The sequence below is a fragment of the Polyodon spathula genome, chromosome 17 (assembly GCF_017654505.1).
Source record: "Polyodon spathula isolate WHYD16114869_AA chromosome 17, ASM1765450v1, whole genome shotgun sequence".
In the NCBI taxonomy this organism is placed as follows: Eukaryota; Metazoa; Chordata; class Actinopteri; order Acipenseriformes; family Polyodontidae; genus Polyodon; species Polyodon spathula.
The window spans coordinates 23,124,002-23,144,013 of record NC_054550.1 but is presented as its reverse complement, the minus strand read 5'-3'; the positions used below and the strand labels follow the sequence as shown (position 1 = coordinate 23,144,013).

Here is a 20,012-nt window from a genome sequence, read left to right as displayed (position 1 = left end):
AAGAGTTAGTGGAGCACGTGCGTCTGTTGGTTGTAACAAAGTGCCGTTCCTGATCACTAAATTCTGTCTTGTGAATTTATAGCAACAGCATCCAAGCAAAACATTGCGTGGAATTTCTTTACCAAGCAGGAGGAAACGGAACTTGCAAACTCTGCCAAGGAAAATATGCCATTCAAAAGGAGAAACCACAGTTAATGTGCTCCATATTATTTTATTTGCTTATTTATTTTTAAATAAAGGCTACTTATTTGATGTTTTTGGTAAGAAACTATGTCTGAGTAATAACTGGAGGTAAAGCATTCCGTATGGAAAGCCACAATGTTACTGTTAAAAGATCACAGTTATCACCGACATAAACCCAACAGGATGTTATGTTGTTTTCTTTCCGTTTTAGCTCCTGAGAAGAATACAGAGTTGTACTTGCCACTCGCAGCCTGCAACATTCATCACAAAAATACATTTCAGTACTTGAAAAAACAACTTTAATTTTAGTACATATAAAAAATGATAAAGAGATGCTAGAGCAAAGACAAAAATCATATTCCACAGCTGCTTTGTTTTTAGGGTTTTATACCAACAGCATCATTAATAAAATGGATGACTATTAAAAAAGTCATTTTTATTTATTATTATAATTATTATTTCAGGTCCAAATGCCCTAGCCCTCTTAGTATGTGTTAATTATCCAGGTTATGTTCATATACAGGTTTAAAATATATTTTAGTCCACTTATTCATCAAAATGTTAAGACCATTTTTTCCATATCAAAGCCTTTAAACTGATAAAGCATTCATGGGAATTGTTGCAGAAAATAAAGATCTATAAAATAATTCTGTATGGCTATGCAGCTTGATGGAATATACAAAACCAAGACAAAATGGAATAAAAACAATCGTGTTTTGTACTTTATGCTGCCATATTTGTTTTTGTAAAAAGCAATGATGTGACTTTTGTGAAAATTTGTCAAACATGTCTGTCTTGCGCTTGCTTCTGTCAAATCTCTGGTGGGTGCTCTAGTGAACTACAATACTGTCACTATGGGGTAAAAAGGGTTAAACATCAGCTTCTAACCAATAGCCTCAAACCATAAAAAGTGCCAGATTAGCTTCAATGCTGTCTTGGAATGACCTCTCAATCTCTGCACTCATTTCCTGGTGAAGATCCGAGAGGATGGAAACAGTAGAACTGCCTCTGGGATTGAGAATCCTCTTGAAGAAGTCGTACCATATACCCTCGTCTAGGTTCCTGTCATTTATAAAAATAAATGAAACACTGGTAAAGCAAGGGGGAGAAACGATGAGAATGCATGGATTATAAATAACATTTTCTACTACTTGTTCTAAATATATTTACATTAAAATTGAGATACCGCTATTGTAACCAATAGAAGCAACTGTATCATTGTAACGCAAAGGAACGTAAACATCACAAGAAAAAAAATAGGATTGCTAACACACATCCTTTGAAACAGGTCAATATTAAATTATTTATTTTATCAAATATCAGGCTATAACTATAAATATTATTAAACAATCTCTGCTACTTGGCTTTTTTTCATTTGTAGCAAACTTAGCTTATGTTTCTAGCAAAACTATAATCTATATAAACAGATACATTATTGTTATTCTAACTTCTGCATGATATGTTGCCTAAACCCGTATTATTATTAAAATGTAGGCTAATGAAGTCTATACTTAGATTTTAGTGAACTCCTACTAGACTTCATTCTATCAAAAATAGAATTAGTGCATTGCAATAGTGGTCCACGTCTGCATCGTTAGTTTTGGTTTAATTTCCCATTTATCAAATTAGAATGATAATTTGATTTTAGAACACATTCTAAAATATACTTCAAAACATGCTCCAGCTTGTCTGCATAAATACATTTAAAAAAATTGCAAATCGTGCCAGCTTCAGTTGTGCTGCAAATTCTGCCAGAAGATTTTGCATCACTGCAGCTCCCATTCTACAAGGACACAGCGTAAAGCAAATTATATAAATTCTAGCGGAAGTTCGCAATTAACCAGTTGATGTGGACTGCCTATGAAAAGCAGCCTGCCAGATGCAATATCAATACATTACACACACACACACTTACACCCTGTCCTGGTCCTCTAGCCATAGTTTCTCCTCCTCCTCCTCACAGCTTGACTCCAGCTCCTTCACAAGTTTCCATTCCGAATCCTCTTTAATGACCTGCATATTTCTTCCTTTCAAAATACGATATACGGTATCGGCAATCCCCAGAAGATCAACCTTCAAAGCAAAAACATCATGACGCCATTTCATTTTATCCAAAGGATGATTTGATGTCTATTAGGAGTACAATACAGTGATCTCACAATAAGATAGAAATGCCTGTCATTGTTCAGTTGCACTGTGAATTTTTGTTTAATATTTTGACCCATGATCCCCACAGAAAGACTGTTGGTTTATCTTTAGATAATGTGGTATTAGTAGTGCCTGTAATTAGTACTTATCTAAAAATATTACATTTGCTATCCTTTACAATTCGAAGTTGATTAGACATTAACTAGGCTACAGTTAGTAATAGCCAAGCTATCCTCTTGCCACCACACAAATTATTTGAGGGCATCTTACATAAAACCCTACCTGATAAGGACTGGTGGACTCTGACAGTATCTCCTGTCCAATGAATGCCTGAGCTGTTTGGAAACCACTGACCGATTGCACTCCAGGCTGCAAATCCAGATCCAGACTATGAGAGAAGTCAACTGTCTTCAGTGCACTGCCCTCCTCGATAAAGAAACTGGGTACAATAAAAGTATTGATCACAAAAGGTAAAGCATGTTATTGTTTGCAATACCTGCATAATATTGCTGAGTAGAGCGCAAAAACATAGTTTGAAATAAACAGTATGTTTTAAACACTGGACATAGTTTAAGGTGATATTTAAAAAGGCAAAATATATACCACATTATTTCAGATTTAAGATGCACTTTTCCAGCCATTTTCTTTCTTCTCAAATATCTTGCGTCTTAAATTGGCGCGCCTACTAAGACAAGACTACCCGTGTACACAAGCAGCAATGTGAAACAATGAACCTAAACGTTATTGTCTGATCTCAAATCATCCAGGACATGCATTTTCAAAGAAGCACCATTAGCTTCCTGAGGAATTCCAAGACACGCCAAGCAATACCAGTTCACAAATTGTGCGAAAAACAGGCAGGAGTAATGACGACTGGGAAAGAGAAGCAGAAGATAACTAATGCTCTGTGTGATATAACAGATGGCCGCAAACTCCATCCATATGTGCAATTGAGGTTGTATCTTTGTAAATGTAAGCATCATTTATTGATGTTTTATTTTTCCTCAAATTGGGGATGTGAAATTTGGGCTGCGTCTTAAATTCAAAGGAATACGATATATGTCCTAAAATTGATAGTTTTAACAAGGACCTATACATTTGGTAACAAACTGACAATTGAAGAACGCATGATTGTATGTATGTATGTATCTTGTCTGCATTGTTTTAATACACAAGGACTGAGAGTCAGGAGATTGATGGTTTAATAACCAGCTCAGACTGCCTTCCTTGTGACTCAATGACAGTTGTTTAACTGGGTAAAAGAAATGGTTTCACTCAGTCCAAAGAATAAACAAAATAAACAGCCCACTAACCAGTCTCCCAGCAGTAGTGTTTCTGGTCGGATATCTCCGTGCACCAATTGAACACTGTGCATTTGTTCTACCAGTTCGAGCAAGCTGACAGTTAGAAATGCAGCAAAACTTTGGGAGAGCCGCTTTGCTTGCAGAACATCCTAGAATATTCACAAAAACAAAATAGAAACTCTGTTTAAAATGTACCGCAAACTGGATCAAAACATGATTAATAAACTGATCCCTTACCTAAATACCTCCAGAAAATCATGTGTTAAATAACAAAAACTGAAAGTTAAAATGATTATTGTAATAACCAAGAGAAATGTACATACAGTACTGCCATCATGTTGGTACATACACGGTACCTTTTTTCTCTTTTAGATCCATTTCTCAAAAGGTAAAAAATATTAATTGGTGCTTCTACTGCATGCTGCAAGACATTGGTGGGCATCCAAGTTAATGCACATTTTTAAACACTTACAATTTTATTTAAATCTAATATCCATTAAATGAATGCAATGACTGTTTATGCAAGTGCATTCACAAGGTTATGACTGTTGGAGCAGTAAATTACATTGAAAGGTGATCTAGTGCCATTTTAACATTTACCTGTAGTGTGTGGGGGTTGAGTCTCTGGTTCAATGTCACGCAACCTTCCTCGTACAAGTGACAGCTGCACTGCTCACTGAAATATTTTTCATAGTTGGCACCCAGGCGTTCCCTCAACTGTTTGTTAATGTAGAAATCCCACGGTAAAGACAGGGAATCAGCCTGCAGGGAAAGATTTGAAAGAATTTATACCCAGTACAAAGACCAAATGTAAGTCTCCACCTGTGACTGTTAGCTACAGTTGTAAATTGTATTTGAAAAATGTTTGCCTTGCGCAGGAGTGCAGGACTAGCGACAGCAGATTCAAGGACTACGTGGGAGGAAGAACCTCCAGGGATCAGAAAGAACAGATGTATTGGGTAAAACAGCACCTGGGACGAGAGCAACATTATTGTTTATACTTGGGAGACAGCGGGCTTGAAATGTCATCAATAACAGAAATCTAAACGAGAAGGCGCAGGAATTGCATGATGAGGGGGTGAGGATCCTTTGTTGACGATCTTAGCTGCAGAGGAGAAGAATGGCCACCAAGAAGTGGCCCACAGGTAAGCTGCGACCATAAAGGGGTAGAGCTCAAGGAAAGCAGTAGATGTCAGCTGTGGTGGAAGAGCTTGAATTTCCGGGGGGCCAAGGACTGGAGAACAATTGGTTGTAGAAGACTCCATCCAAGCATTAGGAGGAGGCATCAGTATGGAGGGAGAAGTCGTGGGGGGCAGAAATGAAGTTTTCATAGAAGATGGATAGGCCATTTCAATGCTGCTGAAGGGGTCCACATCATAATGTGCTTGCGGGCTTCAGAGAGATGTTGATGTAAAAGTTTCTTACAGAAGAGGAGAGAGTGAGAAAATGATGCTCCGAACCAGGAGAATGATCTGGAGTCAAAGTGACCATTTAGAGATTTAGAGGCAGCTGATCTTGTACGAGAAGAGAAGGGACCGGATGCAGTCTAGTTCATCAGGGGCTGGGGGGCAGGCCTCGAACAGGAACGTGTCCGGGACAATTCTGAGAAAGTCAAGGGAGTGCACTGGAATGGTAGATTCAGCTGCAGCATCCAGTGTAGAAGAGAGATGGATGATTTGGGAGATTTTACAGACTTTTTTGGGCTGCATCTTAAAGAGTTTGTTAGGCAAATTAAATAATGCTGTTTTCAGATAGTGAGATTTTTAGTCTACAAACCAAAGTAGCAAAATACTCACTGACCAATCGATTTGTTTGATTTATTGTCCAAGTTGCATTAAAGTTGAAGCCTGGGTCTGTACGTGGAGCACAAAGAAAAGCAAGACTGGGAAAGGGCGTGATCTAGGTTTTAAATTGGGAGTTTGATGGGGGCAGAATTGGGGGGAGAAGCCCAAGCTCCTGCCCCTTGATCCACATGCCAAGGTTACAATTAAAAGACCTCCAGGCCACTGTCAAATGACTTTGTTTTGCCTGTAGGGCAGGTTTAATGTTATTCGGAAACAACAACATCAGCACCAAAGATAATTAATAGCCTACAAGTCAATAGTGAAATGCTTGCACCGCCATAATCTTCCAGTGTCCATTCTGCTCTACTTTATCCAAAAGATTAAATTTTATCGCACTTACCACAACGCAGTAAGTAATAGATAAAGTGTGATTATTGCACAACATTGTGTATACGCTAAAATTCTAATGGTCTTAGATTTCATTCTCACCTGTTTACGGACATTATTGCAGTAATCTTACCTTAATAACTGTAGATTTACTATCATCTATGTCCATGGATAGTTTGGCAAAATATATTTTGTAACCCTCAGCGGTTACTACTTCCCGCTGAATTATATAGGTTTCACCACCTGCAAATAAAATCATGATTTTAAAACAATTATCCATAAATACCGGTTACGGATTCCATAAAAATGTTTGCACATTTCCTATTGTTTGCATATGTAGCGCAGACATTGTTTTGTGAAATAAAATAAGCACTGTTCATTTTTACATAGGCCTACATGCTGAGGCTTTCTTCTGTTTGGCAGGTTATTTTTTGTTTTCCAAAAAAAAGAATTGATTACATTTAATAAATATTAGCTGAGCCTTTGCATGCCTTTTCACTACTGTTATGTTTAATTACAGAATCTTTCTTAAGAGGAACAGCCTCCAGCAGTGTGACCCTGCTTGTGGCACCTTGATGGCTGAAATCTCCTTTTCTAAGCTTTTCATTTAACTGACTCAGGTCAAAAGCTGAAGTTGTGGACTCTTCCTTTTCAAAAGTTGAGCCACGCTCTTCCCGATCCGTTTCATTCTTGTCTGCTGATCGCAGTCATTTTAGCACCATGCCATTTTTAAAGTTTCAACCAACACACGTTTAGAACTTGATCACGTCACCCTGGCTGTTCATTCTTGTTTTAGGTTAATTTGTGTTAAGTACACCTCTATGCGATACATCATCTTTAAAAGGGTAGTGGTAGTATTGCAGCATTAGTAAAAAAAATACTTCTTCATTAAAAAAAACAAACCTGCAACCTCAATAATACACAAACAGTCACCTAAAATAAGCCATGGGTCCAGATTCACAGCATGTTATGCAAGTGCAAAAAGGAATGCTATAATAGTATCTTTTGGGGAAAATGTGGTGTGTATGTATACATAACAGCCAATAGAGGCAAATGGAAATGGACAAAAAAGGATTAAATGTAGTCACCTAAAGAGAAAAAGGTTGCCATGGTGACCAAATGGTTGCTACTTGGTGCACTGAAAAACAGGTGGCATTTATGGACTTATTCTGTTAGCTATAAATTACTTTTTATGATTAAATAAAACTTATTTCATTTTGTTATCCTGTTCACTTTAGAACTTCACCCACTTTAGTTTAATTAAAATCTTAGCCTATTAATTCACTTGCTTATCAACATGTTGCTTTGGTTACCTAGAGACACTTCACCACCCTCCTCCAGTGTAGGCATGTGCCCTGATTCCACGTGAAACTCTGGAAAGGAGCTCAATGGTTTGGAAATGTTCCCCAAGAGCTGCCTTCGAACCTGCATGTTCCAGGGGTCTTCAGCTAGAGTACATGTGAAAGAAATTATTAGTTTTCTTTTAAAGCACAAGACTAGTTTTTAAAACAGCGGTGTTGAATTTATGAAGACGTAAAAAAATTACTTAACTAGTTTCCACATGACACTCATAGGAAAGCAAAATTACAATATTCCAGTGCTTAAGAAAAACGGCTACAATAGTTTTTTTAATCTTAGTTTCTTGTAGGTTGTGTAAGCATCATGATTAGGCCAAAAAACAAGAGAAACCTGGCTGGGCAATATCAATATTAACAATATCAGGGTTAAATATAAAACTCTAAATGTAAAAGGTGCTTGCCTGCTGTCTCATTGCCTTCAATGGGGGCACACACAGACGGAGACTGCCCGAGCTCCAGTTTGCTTGGGACCATCTCTTTGACAGAAGAAAGTCCACCCATTGAGGAAGTAGAAGAGGCCGAGGAGACGGAAAAATGAGCATCTTCTAAACTGGCTTCCAGAATCGGACTGAAAAGAAAACCGTTGGTTAGCAGCAACACAGCCTTGCAGTGGTATTGAAATGGGTACTACTGTGTGCATCTAACAAAAGAAGATAGTATTGCTTATTAAAGATACAGTATTTTTTTCTATTACATTATCATGAAACTTTGAATGCTCAGTAATTTTAAACATTAGCAAATGTTTAGTAATAGTAACAGAAACTAAGGGATTGATTTAGTCAACCTATACTCATATGTCAATTCTAGCAGAGGCTCAAAATCAACAAGGTTTTATCTTGTGTCCTCAGCTTGTGTCCATACAGCTGAAATTGATGTAAAAAATCTGAATGGTCAGCAACTTGTTTTCTGAATTGGAGTGCATCTATGGAATAATGGAAATAAGAATTTGTAGCCATGGGAATTGTAGTTAATCTAATGCACCTGGCAGCATGTTTAAATTAGCAATCCATTCTTAATTCAATAAGCACTGTAGTAAATACTTATTAACAAACTCAGTTTGGTCCAGTTAAATAGCATTTTGGTTGTTATATATAAACCTTTACTGTACAGTACAACCAAATAGCAGGATACCACCCTGTGGAGCAGTAGCCTCCTAGGCCAGATGGTACTGGAAAAGACAGACAGTCTCAAACACAAAGCTGCAAGGTTAACACAAAATAACAAAGTAGAAACTCCAAGAACTAGGCATTTAACAAAATAAAAAAACAAACAAACACAGAAGGGCCAAAACAAAACATTCTACAAATCTCAAGAAACACAAATAAACCAAAGAGACAGCACACAAACACTAACCTTCACCATGTACACCTATATTAATTCTCAATACTAATTCTAAATTACCACCATTGATCACATATTTCATACACCGATGGCTGAAGCCTTATTAATCATTTATTCACTTGTCGGCTCCAGTCATATTCCCACGTGTTGACAGGGAGAAATTGAATCCCACCTCTGCCAACCTTCTATTGCCCATACAACAGTGCACCGGCAGGGCTTTCACTCTGACACACAGCCACACACTCCAATATGTTGGTCTATTTTATTACCTGAGCTTTTTAACTCCGACGGCCTGCTCATTTACATTTGGCGTTATGGCAAACCTTTTATCAGTCATCTCCTCACGGATAGAGTTCTCTGGTTCTGAATCACTCCTTTGTGCCATCATTCCATTGAAAGGGGTGGAGGCTAGCTGCGCAGCTCTCACAAAATCACATGTGTTTTCTGGACTGGGACACAGGGTTTTATTACGGTAATCACTGAGAATAGCGTCTTCATTCAAGGGTTCAATTCCTTTCAGCTCATCCTAAAAGAAGAAAGAGGTTGAATTTAACCACAAAGGAAACATGGTATTTTAAACAAACTGAAATATTGTTAACCTGACAACAATTAAAATTGAAAATCAGCAAAACAAACTTAGGCATAAGAGAAGTGGTTTTAATTTCTAACGCAAACAGCAAATTACATCTTTATGTGCATCAGTCAAACATAAAACACTTAAATTGTGTTTCTAATCAAAAACAGCAAGCAGAATTCTTTACAAAGAATTTGTTACTATGTACTTCCAGAGACATTTCTTACACTTTCAGCAGCAGATTCTTTGGAGATGTCTGAGAATGGCTTTAGAATGGTACCAAGAGGACGACGGACACTGGGCTTGGAAGTGGTCACAGGACGCCTGCAAAGCAACCGAAGTTCAAAAAGATAACCAAGTCAAACAAGTCCTAGAAATTGATTAGTGAATATAAAATAAAAAATCAGATTTAACTGACATTTGAGAGAATGCATTTGTGGAATATGTTTTAGCAATCAAAAGTGAAACATGGTCAACTATAAATTCAAGCTGTTTTGACATTAAAAGCTGATAACTAAAGTGAATATATCAGAAGCTTGTCCCCATTAACTCCCATAATATTCTAATGAACATTTCAATGCAGTGGTAATAAGCGGAGGTTGACTTTGCCTAAAAAATCTATCTAAAACTTACTCTATACGTTCTTCTAAACTAGCACTCTCATCTAAAATGGTAAAAGGAGTGAACTTAGAGAGCGGTGCACTGGTCAGCAGTGGTCCAAAACCTTGTATACTTTTGCCTAAGGAGGAATTTAAAAAAAGATTAATATTAACCAAGTAACCAATGAAAATATCAGCAACAAATAATTCAAGAAATAACATTGTTTTACTGATGGGAACTTTGTTATGATCTCCACCTAGCATTGAACCGGCACATATTTACTAACACTACTGTAGAGGAAGATAGTTTTCATTGTGTGTTTTATTATTATTATTATTATTATTATTATTATTATTATTGGGATAAGCATCCTTCTCTTACCAGACTTCATAAACATTTTTTCAAATTCATGATCTTCTTTGACAGACTGATCCTCAAACACTTCATCTGTGGGCACAGCAGATATACCCAATAACAGTCAATAACTAAACCTGGTTCAGCATAAAATATATTACACTAATGTCCAGGTGTATTGCCCTTTAGGATTAGCATGGCTACATAATAAAAATATTTAACAATACATTCCACATAAAAGTAGAAAACTCTTTACAATCTTATTTCTGTTACTGAAGTAGTTCTGTGATACTAAAAGGCATTGGAAGAGTAACATGCTAAATTAAAATGCTAAACCATCTAAATAAAAAAAGCGCTTTACTGTGTAAAAATAAGAAAAGCTTAAGACAGGTCGCAAGTGTTCTCTATTTCAGTGAAAATCAGTTAACAGTTTCATACGATAAACTAACTGTTTTATGAGGATCTTGCATAGAATTGTTATTACTTAAAACATTTGAATGCAAAGTAAACTACTGTATTTAAATGTTGTATGTAACAAAAAATCTATTAAGAGAGCACTTTAAAATACGGTCATAAGCATTTTTTCCTTTAAATAGGCATCATAGTTTAAACATTTAATCCATTAAAAACAAAGATTTGGGAAAACAAACAAAACAATTTACCTGCAAAACCAACGATATCATTCTCACTTTGAAAAGGTTTGGTATCCCTGTGGAAGAAAAAGTATGCATTAGAGAAAAAAAAAAAAAAAAACACACACACACTAACTTGTTCCAAGTACAGTAATAAAAGAGTTTGGAATGTGGTTAAGACATTTATGTACACCGGTACTATATTGAAATATATATTACATGACCAAAAAATACAATATTTTTTACTGCAAGAATTGCTTACCCGATTGGAATAAACTCTGGTTCCACATATATTTGGAACCCTGTTTTATTCCCTCCTGGGACAGAATGGGGGGCTCTTTCCGGAACATCTGGTGATCCAGGCGTCTTGCACTCTTTTCTTTCTTGAAAGATCTATATAAAGGAATACCATATAGAACATTTACACGTTAATATGGTTGAAGGTTTTCTGTACGTTTCAACAAACAGCTGTACTACTCCTACCTTACAGTTCAATAAACCAGGAAAGAGGTTTTCTAAAAAGCATTCTACCTAGATTTTGCCCCCAAAATTCTGAATACTCACAAGAACTATAAAGCTAATGTACGAGGTGAATATTCAGATATTACTATTAAGAGATCAATAACTTTTTGGATGGGGGAAAACATGTTTTTTAGTAACAATAGGCTATTTAGGGCAGAATTTGGCATGTATTTCACAAAGTACATCACCATCAATCAAAATTAAACCGCTTCTTAATGCAGTGACTATGGATTTCCAAAACAATAACTAGGTTTCCAATTTGTTACAGTTCACTGTAATATCAGCCAGTCTCACAGTTTGAAACATGTTCACTAAACCATTTTACAGCACACTCAAGTGACATTCAATCAATTTCAAGATACAAAATTCAGGATTCTTGTTCAAATCAGTGAAAAAAAATCACGAGAAAAAAAATTAAATAAAAGAAAAGATCACCTCAGGTACGTTCATCTGTGCCTGTGCCTCTTGAAGAAGTCTCTGCTTTTCCTCAATTTGTCTTCTCAGCTCCTCTTTTCTTCTAGCTGTTGCCAAAGCAATTTCTGAAGGGAAAACAAATACAAGCGAAATCTACAAAAGCAGCCATAATTAGATTTATAGAAAAATTAAGGGGAGGAAAAACCATTTTACTGCTGCCCTTCAATCCATGTAAAAAAAAAAAAAAAAAACATTGCATAAATGTACCCACAAAAACATAAAATAGTTGGCCACAGTTTTTGTGAGAGGCTCAGAGCAGCGATATTGCACCAGTTACATACTGGTTAATAATTTTCCTTGTGATTTTTTTTTCATCTCTGCATTCTAGGTATAAAAGAAACATGTACTGTATGATTTGGGCATAGTGGAGAGTGTTGACCCTTGAAATAACAAGTAGACTTACAGAAATATATTTTCCATTGTGATGGCACCGTTCCAAAAACACACACATGTCCTGCAAGTTCTTGCTTCAACACCTTCTGTTCAAATAGAACTCAGCCTTACCTGAATTTTGACAGTGCCACCAAGGAGGTACAAGTGTGTCTGCTTATGATAAAAGTGAAAAAAACAAAACGCACACTATAATGCTCCTGATCTTACCATTGGCTTCTTCATCCTTCTTTTTTCTGTAAAGCTCAGCTCGGATCTCCTCGAAACAGAATTCACTGGCGCCACCAAAAAGCAGCTCTGCAGAGTACATGGCCTGTTCCTTTTTGTCAGTCTGCCCCTGCTGCTGTCCCTGCACTCGCTCTAGTGGGTCCTCCTCCTTTCCACGCTTGCGGGTAGACAGCACATTGTTCACAGTCGGGTTGATTTTACACGGAGTTCTGAAGAGGGGCAAAAAGTATTTTAAAAGACTTGTAAAGCAGGGTTTTTAGAATTTAACAACTAGATAACATGCTTACATATATTAAAAACAGTGCTTTAAAGTAAAACAGTTAAATCCCGATACTTCCCTTTAAGAATGCTATGATGTATATTGTTTTGTTTTACCACACCACCATTGCAACCCACTTAGCCTTGCAGCAGTACTGAATCTGCTGTAGGGCAGACGAAGTAACCAACTACAGTCCAATGGAGCTCACCAACTAATACAGCAGTCTCTAGGGGTTCCAAGCCATCTCCGCCTGACCAGGATTGGAACCAGAAGGTTCAATGGTGAACCCGGTGGAATTATTGCAATGAGCACATTACTTACATAGCTGGCTGTTGATCTGACTCCTCTACAAACGGCAAGAAGTTTGGCCTGCTGTTTGGAATTTCTACAGCAGCGTTCGATCTTGGATGTTGTTGCAGCTGAAATCAGACAACATTAAAAAAAACACTGTAGATATTCTACAGTTAACAATAGACTCCTTTAGGTACTCAGATGGAAGTTATCAAAAAGTAACTTTAGAAGACCTCAAAGCTAGACCCACCCCTTCTAGAGATCTACTAATGAAGATCGTGAATCAATAAAAAACAGCCAACTCCCTGCCCTCTCGTGTACCTTGACAGTGTTCCACTTTCTTGGGTTCAGCTCATTCTCCTTGGCTCTGCCTGTAGGTGGTGCACTCCAGGATTCTGGTCGAGGTGCTAGGGACTCTGCAAGCCCAATCTGGTTTTCATTAAATACTGAAAATCGCTGGTTCTGCTCATTGTGCATGGGAGCTGGCATCTGTATGCTCAGCCCACGGCCATGGTCTGTAAAGCAAAAGATAAAATGACTTGTAATCATGTGTGTGAAACTTAACAACTTAGCTAACAGACAATGCTCCTGTCAAATATACTGCTTATTCTACTCATTATGCGGCGTTCAGCTAAGGTGTCTCCTCCTTAATTGACAACTTTAAGATTCCAGTTGTCATTTAAAAAGAGAGGCAGAGAGTGTACTAACGCTTAACTGAATCCCCTATTCGGGAAATGGGGACAGTCGCCTTTGTTTTCCCTTTGTGTTTCAGCTCAACCAGCGAGGCTCTTTGGGGCTCTACTGCTTCAGGACCCTCCACATCATCTTCCCCATCTGCAATATTAGTCATGATCTGACGGGATACACGTGCTTGAAAGTTCCTAAACAGAAAAATACACTTAATATTAGATACATATGGTACAAAGACTACTAGCATTTTCAGAGGTAAACACATTTTATCAATAATGTTAGATGGAATTTCTAAACCTTATATACTACACGTTTTACACTGTCCCCGCCTCTGTTCCATTATATTACAATTAGAATTTGTATCCTTTTATTTCCTTTCTAATTTAAATGCTAAGTCAAGATTCCAGGGTAGTTAGGTACTTGGGCATTACACCTTTAACATTTATAGTAGTCAATGTACTTTAGTTACCTATATTAAATTCCTTTTTCTTATGGCAAAGCATTCAACCAACTAGTATGCTTTCAAATGAGGGAGGTTAGGAGGCTAATATTAGGGAATAATGTTGCACACCAAGGAGTTGTTTTTAGTATTCATATGAACATGGTTGAGACACAGCTGTTCTTATACTCATGACTAACTGAGTAATTAAACTGCTTAGAGGAAAGTAATAACAGATTAGTCAGTTTAGACTAGAACTGCCTTGTGCACTTACTGTACTACATTAAGGCCTTTCAAATGAAGAAAGGTTGAGACAATCAACCCGGATGGAACAAACATTTAATATATGGTAGAAAAGTATAATCCATATACTTTTCATATATAGAAATTGGCCCCTTTTTATATATCTAAAATATATGGGATATATTTAAAATATATTTTAGTCTGTAATCCATATATTTATTTTATATCGATTACAGACTAAAATATATCACAAATATATCATACATTTAAAAAAAAAAATTATATATATAAGGGGCCAATTTCTATATATGATAAATATAAGGATCATACTTTTCTACCATGTATTTCTACCATGTATGTTTTTTCCACAAGGGAATAGTTCAATAACCTACAAAAAGCAAAAGTTGTAGAAAACTAAACAAAATAAAAGTGAAGAATGGTAATGGCACCTGTGATGATACTGCAGTTTATCCAATGGTTCTGCCTTGCACTTCAAACCCTCTTGAAAAATGGCATCTGCTTTCTTTGTATTGCCACGCATCTCATACTGATCTGCCCAAGAGATATAGAAAGCAGCCAGCAAGACTCCAATCCCTTGACCATTCAGATAACTGTACAGATCTAGAGGCTCGCTGCAATGATCAGCCTTAAACAGAAATGCAGAGAATTAAAAATCAGGAATATATTTATTATTTTCTTCTCAAGGCAAATATTCTGCGTTTCATATTAGAATGTACAATGTTATACTTAAAAAATCCGAGGGGTCTATTTTCTATAGAGCAGTTGAAATATGCCACCTATAATTATTAATCACACTGACATTTGCCTCAACCTCGGGTTTTTAATGGCCTCTTTATTAACATCACTAACATGATTAAAGTATCTCAAGTAAATTTGCTCAACAGGTTAAAAAGATCATGTTTTCAGTTTCAGGTTTATACATTACAAAACTGTTCTGGAAGAAACTGTGTGTACATGTGTATTTGATGAAAAATGTCATTGTAGTCATTGAGGAGGAGTTACAGCATCTTTAGCCAGTTTACCTAAGAAAAAAGTAAAGATGGAGGTTCTGAAGTACGTTAATCAGCTAATAAAATGTGCAGCACAATTAGAATTTGAATCCTGCCGGCATGTGTTTGTTGAAGGGGAATGAGCTACTTTGCATTGCGATGACATTAAATCAATAGCTTATTTTAGTGCTAAGAAAATATTTAAAACAAACAGTACCCATACTTACAAATTTAAGCCATAAGTTCAGATAGCGGGGGTCGTTGAAGTATTTTTTCTCTTCATTAAACAGCATGACTACCTTTTCTAGCAAAGTTGAGAGGTTACTTTCCTTGCCTCCTTGGGGGTAGGTCTGCTCAGTCCATTTAATGTACCTTAAAAAGAACAAAAGAATACATTTTTATATATAATAATGCACAAGCCTTGATTTTTACATAGCATAAGAATCGATTAAATTGAAATATTTCAGGTAAAACTCTCGCCAAGTTGGTCCGCATGTATTATATTGTGGCAGAGGAGCAAATATATTATGAAAAGTTGAGCTGCGCAATTAGAAATCAAACTAGAGCTAACAAACGTTAGATAAAGGGATTTTAAAACCTAAGGTACTACACCATATTTTATTTATGCGATTCATGGTATATTAACATCTTGCATCCTTTAGTAACATCAGTTCATTGTATTCTAATATTTTTTCTGTTAAAACAAGACCATGTTCTCATAATATGAATTTGTATCCTTTAATGTCATAAAATATTATTATAAGTCATGGTTTGGTATGTTCAATTTCATTCTATTTCTGTGTGTGAAATTATTAAAGGTAGAAAAAGAGTCCTACCTGTCCCATACATCTAGTGGATCATCACCATTATAGAAACGGATTTCAGATTCTAAAGCCCTGAAAAAAAATATTTCAAAATTAGGTGCAGATTAATATAAATGAAGGGAACCAAGTTCAAAACAATATTAGTGCTTTAATTATTATTATTATTATTATTATTATTTTTTTTTTTTAAATCAAACATGCAATGATAGGGGTCCTACACAGACCAGAATTTCCTTCCAATAACAGAATATATAAATGACGATGAAATAGATATCCTGCAAAGAAACTAATAAGGTTTGAAATCGCACATTATACTGTCCAGAAGAATGCATCTCTCATTTATTTAATAGGTAATTTGATAGGTTACCAGGTTTATTTTACTTGATAGATATGTTTTACTGTAATTTGTGCAAATTAAATTACTATTTGGCAGCCAATTTTTTAATTGTATTTTGTTTAGATTTTGAAAGAATATTCAAACAAGAAAACCCTATGTTTGTCCCAGCACTAGTGTAACATTAGCAGCCACAGAGAAAGTGAAACGTATCTCAGTCTGAGCCTGAAAGGCAAGACAGTCCATGACATGAAGTATAAAGAGTTAACACCAAGCTTGTATTCATTGGCCATTTCATTTGTTTAGTTGTTGGCTGTGTAGGCCTACTGTACAAGTTTACCGATGTATATATTACATTTTGATTTGGTTTCATTTTTCAGCATCTTCTAAAGTTATGATGCTTTATTCATTATTACAATGTTACTTTTAAAATAATATTTCAGCATCATCCAGTAAAACCCTAAACATACAGTCCCTTTAATGCTGGTTTTCTGTCTGAACAGAAAATAACTGTACTGGAGAGGACACATACTGTCTCTGTTGTTCGATGGCAATGTGGTTGGTTCCCTCTTGAGTCAATGCCTCTTGTAATGTTGAAATTGTCCGGCCCTGTTTCAATGGCTGGACATTCTCTTTACAGAGCTCCCACTCATCACCTCCCTCTGCCATGGTGCGCTCTACTCAAACCAGGATCAGCTTGTATAAAAACAACTTGTAGAAAGAAAAAAAAAGCAGAGAATATTATGACATATCAAAGAAACGCAGCTCGTTGTACAGATTAACACAACCCATCTGAAAAATATAAAATCTAATAAATACGGTATAGGTGATTTGGAACACACTTAACCAGCGCTGATAAACATCAAGTCACAAATTTTAAAAGTTCTTTTTGGTTATTCAAGAAGCAATCTAACATAATTGTTTGAAAATAATTGTCAAAACAGATTGAATCTAACTTTTATAATATATTGGATCAAACTAACTAATGTTCTCTTCTGTACAGGATACCGTACGTCAGATAAGCCTTTACAAAAACTAAGAAGTGTCAACACATACTAATCTATTATGAAAACAAAATTCCAACCTAAAGTTAAATTCATTATGAATAAATCAATTTTATTTATTTATTTTTATAACATCATTGTATAACTAGTGACGATCAGCTTTGGAGTGTTGTTCAATGAATCATTGTTAATAGACAAAGCTCAAAGATTTGGGCCTGCAGATTTTTTAGGAAAATAATACAATCAAATCTTAATTATTCCATATTGATAGAGTACATGACATGAACAAATAACACGGGTATGCTTTGTAAAATAAACAACACGAGCTACACACACAGGCAATAATAATAATAATAATAATAATAATAATAATAATAATAATAAAATAATAAATTAATTACCAGACTAACAGTTGTTAAAGTATTACAAAACAAAATATCACATTACAGATAAGTAGTTATAAAATACAATAAAATCAGTAACAAGAGCAAATTCAACAGAAAATAAATACGTTTGAGAGTAAAAGAGTAAAGTCCATTAAGAGCAAGTACAATAAATGGATAAGAACGATTTCAAACAACAGCAATTACAAAAAACGTGAATACGGTTAATTTTAAGAGTAAAATCAAGTACAAGATACAGATACATACGTTGTGGTTGTGTTTATCTGCTAAGGTGCCTTTTTTGCACACCGTTATCTACAACAACGTGTTCGTCCGTTACAATAGCAGCGGTATTAATTGTATTGGTTACCTTTAAAATACGTTGCAAACGGTTGTGTTTACAGATAATGTACGTTGTTTATTGGAAATGCAAGAGTCCTTGAATCCAACTTCCGACTTCTTTGTAAAAATTCAAACTAAACCGCGCAGTCGTCGCTTGTCAACACCCTTAACGCTGATTGGGCGGCTCGTATATTGACACGGCTTCAAAATAAATTATAATATAACATTAAAATAATAAATATATATTACATATAATGTTATTTTGTATGTTTAAAGGTACGCTTTTTTACACTTTGTTTATCGCTTCTTATAATTAAAAAATAATACATAAAATATTGTGTCGGCTTTGCTCAGAAGTCTGGGAAAGGTAGTTTGGCACCAAGCTTGCGATAAATTAAGATTCATGGAATCTGATAACAGAACATTTTCTTTTGTAAATATATAAGAATCTTGTTAAATAATGGGACTTTTTCTGTATGTTATTATATATGTATATATGTTTTTAAGTAAGCGTTTCATTTCTGGTAATGAGCCAAGGAACTACCACGACCAGCATGCACAGCTGCAACTAAACAAAACTTAAATGATTTGTAGGCGCAGTGTCTACACGTTCATCATGGTGCAAGTTTCACCTGCAGATTTCAATAAATTTACAAATAAATATGCAAATGTATAGCTAGTTAAAAGTAATATTTGTCATCACGCTCTTTGTTCGATTAAATAATGAGAAAATAAATCACATCATAAGTCACGTCAAATCTGTTAACCATCGCTACTAAAAATATGATACTGTATTTATCTTTATGCTAAATATTAACCTTATATATATATATATAATGTCACATCACGATCGTGATTCACTTTATAATAGTATAGATATTGTTGGAGGGGCCCTAATTTAAACGACGACAAATAAATGAGTGCAGTCGATATTGGATTTGAGATTTTAAAAACATGATAGTGTTTTGAATAAATCAGTGTGCACCCTTTCATGCTTTTACATTTTTATTCAGTTCACTGTGACAACGTTTTTGGGGGAAAAAGGCAATTTTTATTCGGCATGATGGATAGAAGATGTTACAGCTGTGCTTCAAAATGTACTCTCTTCAAAACAGAGGTAATGACATTTACTGTGTTCATTTAGTTTGCTATATCAAGTTAGAAACACAAATGGCAAGTTACGTGTGTTTTAACGTTCAGTGTCGCATTCCAAGTTTCAGGTTTTGTAAATTAGTAATACAAGCTTCCAAGGCATTTCAGTGTTTCACAATAAGATACTGCAGTGTATTTTAACTGCTTTGTTGCAGTTACAGTTATATAAAGGTGGGCTACAATGTATTTTTTATGTGAACCTCGGAGTTAGGACCGCTTTCTGAATGCTGCTAAAAGAAGGCAATGTAACCTAACGTGATAACTGGAGCTACAGTATCCTTTTATTAATTGACATGATTTAAATGCTGGTGTACCTAAATACCACCACTGCTAAAACACGGCTTTGTGGACCAAGATTATAAAACAGCATCTCTTAGGAGTGCAAGCAAGTCTCTGAAGTGATTTGGTCTGTAAAAATATTAACAATGCCAGGCAAGGTGCTATTTAATTTTTTTAAAGTTTAGTTCTGACACCATTTCTACCATATACCCCAGTGTCTGTATTAGTTCTCAATAGCACTTACCTGGGTCAAGTCTTTTATTTATCCTGGTAGCCAGCCCAACTGGTTAATTCTGCTAATATATTTCATGATATGATCTCTTTCTCCTAGCTGAGTTGTAAGAACTGTGGCCACTCCTATTGCTCGGGATGGTTTGCTCATTGGTTATACTGCTGTGGTGCCCCGATGTGGGAACACAGAAAGGAAGGTCTGCAAAGAGTGTCATGGAAACCTGACTGGGTGAGTATCAATGACCCTTCCTC

The 20,012-nt window shown here is 35.8% G+C and overlaps 1 protein-coding gene across 3 annotated transcripts; it reads right to left on the bottom strand.

The window, feature by feature from the left end:
- Positions 1-465: 465 nt before the first annotated feature.
- On the bottom strand, positions 466-19,865 carry LOC121329501 (mitotic checkpoint serine/threonine-protein kinase BUB1 beta-like). Of its 3 annotated transcripts, none has more exons than XM_041275086.1 (24): positions 19,774-19,865; positions 16,902-17,080; positions 16,048-16,107; positions 15,439-15,583; positions 14,651-14,847; positions 13,538-13,710; positions 13,151-13,344; positions 12,860-12,957; positions 12,262-12,488; positions 11,623-11,726; positions 10,928-11,058; positions 10,696-10,742; positions 10,061-10,126; positions 9,713-9,818; positions 9,307-9,403; positions 8,775-9,031; positions 7,566-7,732; positions 7,120-7,254; positions 5,940-6,049; positions 4,236-4,397; positions 3,645-3,784; positions 2,614-2,770; positions 2,099-2,256; positions 466-1,245 (listed from the first exon to the last, which is right to left on the bottom strand). In XM_041275086.1, exons 2-24 carry the CDS (start codon positions 17,036-17,038, stop codon positions 1,080-1,082), a joined length of 3,234 nt encoding a protein of 1,077 aa, XP_041131020.1. In that variant the 5' UTR covers positions 17,039-17,080; positions 19,774-19,865; the 3' UTR covers positions 466-1,079. The 3 variants fall into 3 exon arrangements, with proteins under 3 accessions (XP_041131020.1, XP_041131019.1, XP_041131021.1); XM_041275085.1 differs by lacking the exon at positions 19,774-19,865 and adding an exon at positions 18,127-18,221; XM_041275087.1 differs by lacking the exon at positions 19,774-19,865 and adding an exon at positions 18,024-18,118.
- Between the last annotated feature and the right edge of the window lie 147 nt (positions 19,866-20,012).

Excerpts from the sequence above, each read along its gene's own strand:
- LOC121329501 (XM_041275086.1), bottom strand. The coding sequence starts at position 17,038 with ATGGCAGAGGGAGGTGATGAGTGGGAGCTCTGTAAAGAGAATGTCCAG. Across the intron at positions 15,584-16,047 it reads CCACTAGATGTATGGGACAG|GTACATTAAATGGACTGAGC; the intron begins GTAGGACTCTTT and ends GTTCTTTTTAAG. Across the intron at positions 2,257-2,613 it reads AGTCCACCAGTCCTTATCAG|GTTGATCTTCTGGGGATTGC; the intron begins GTAGGGTTTTAT and ends TTTGCTTTGAAG.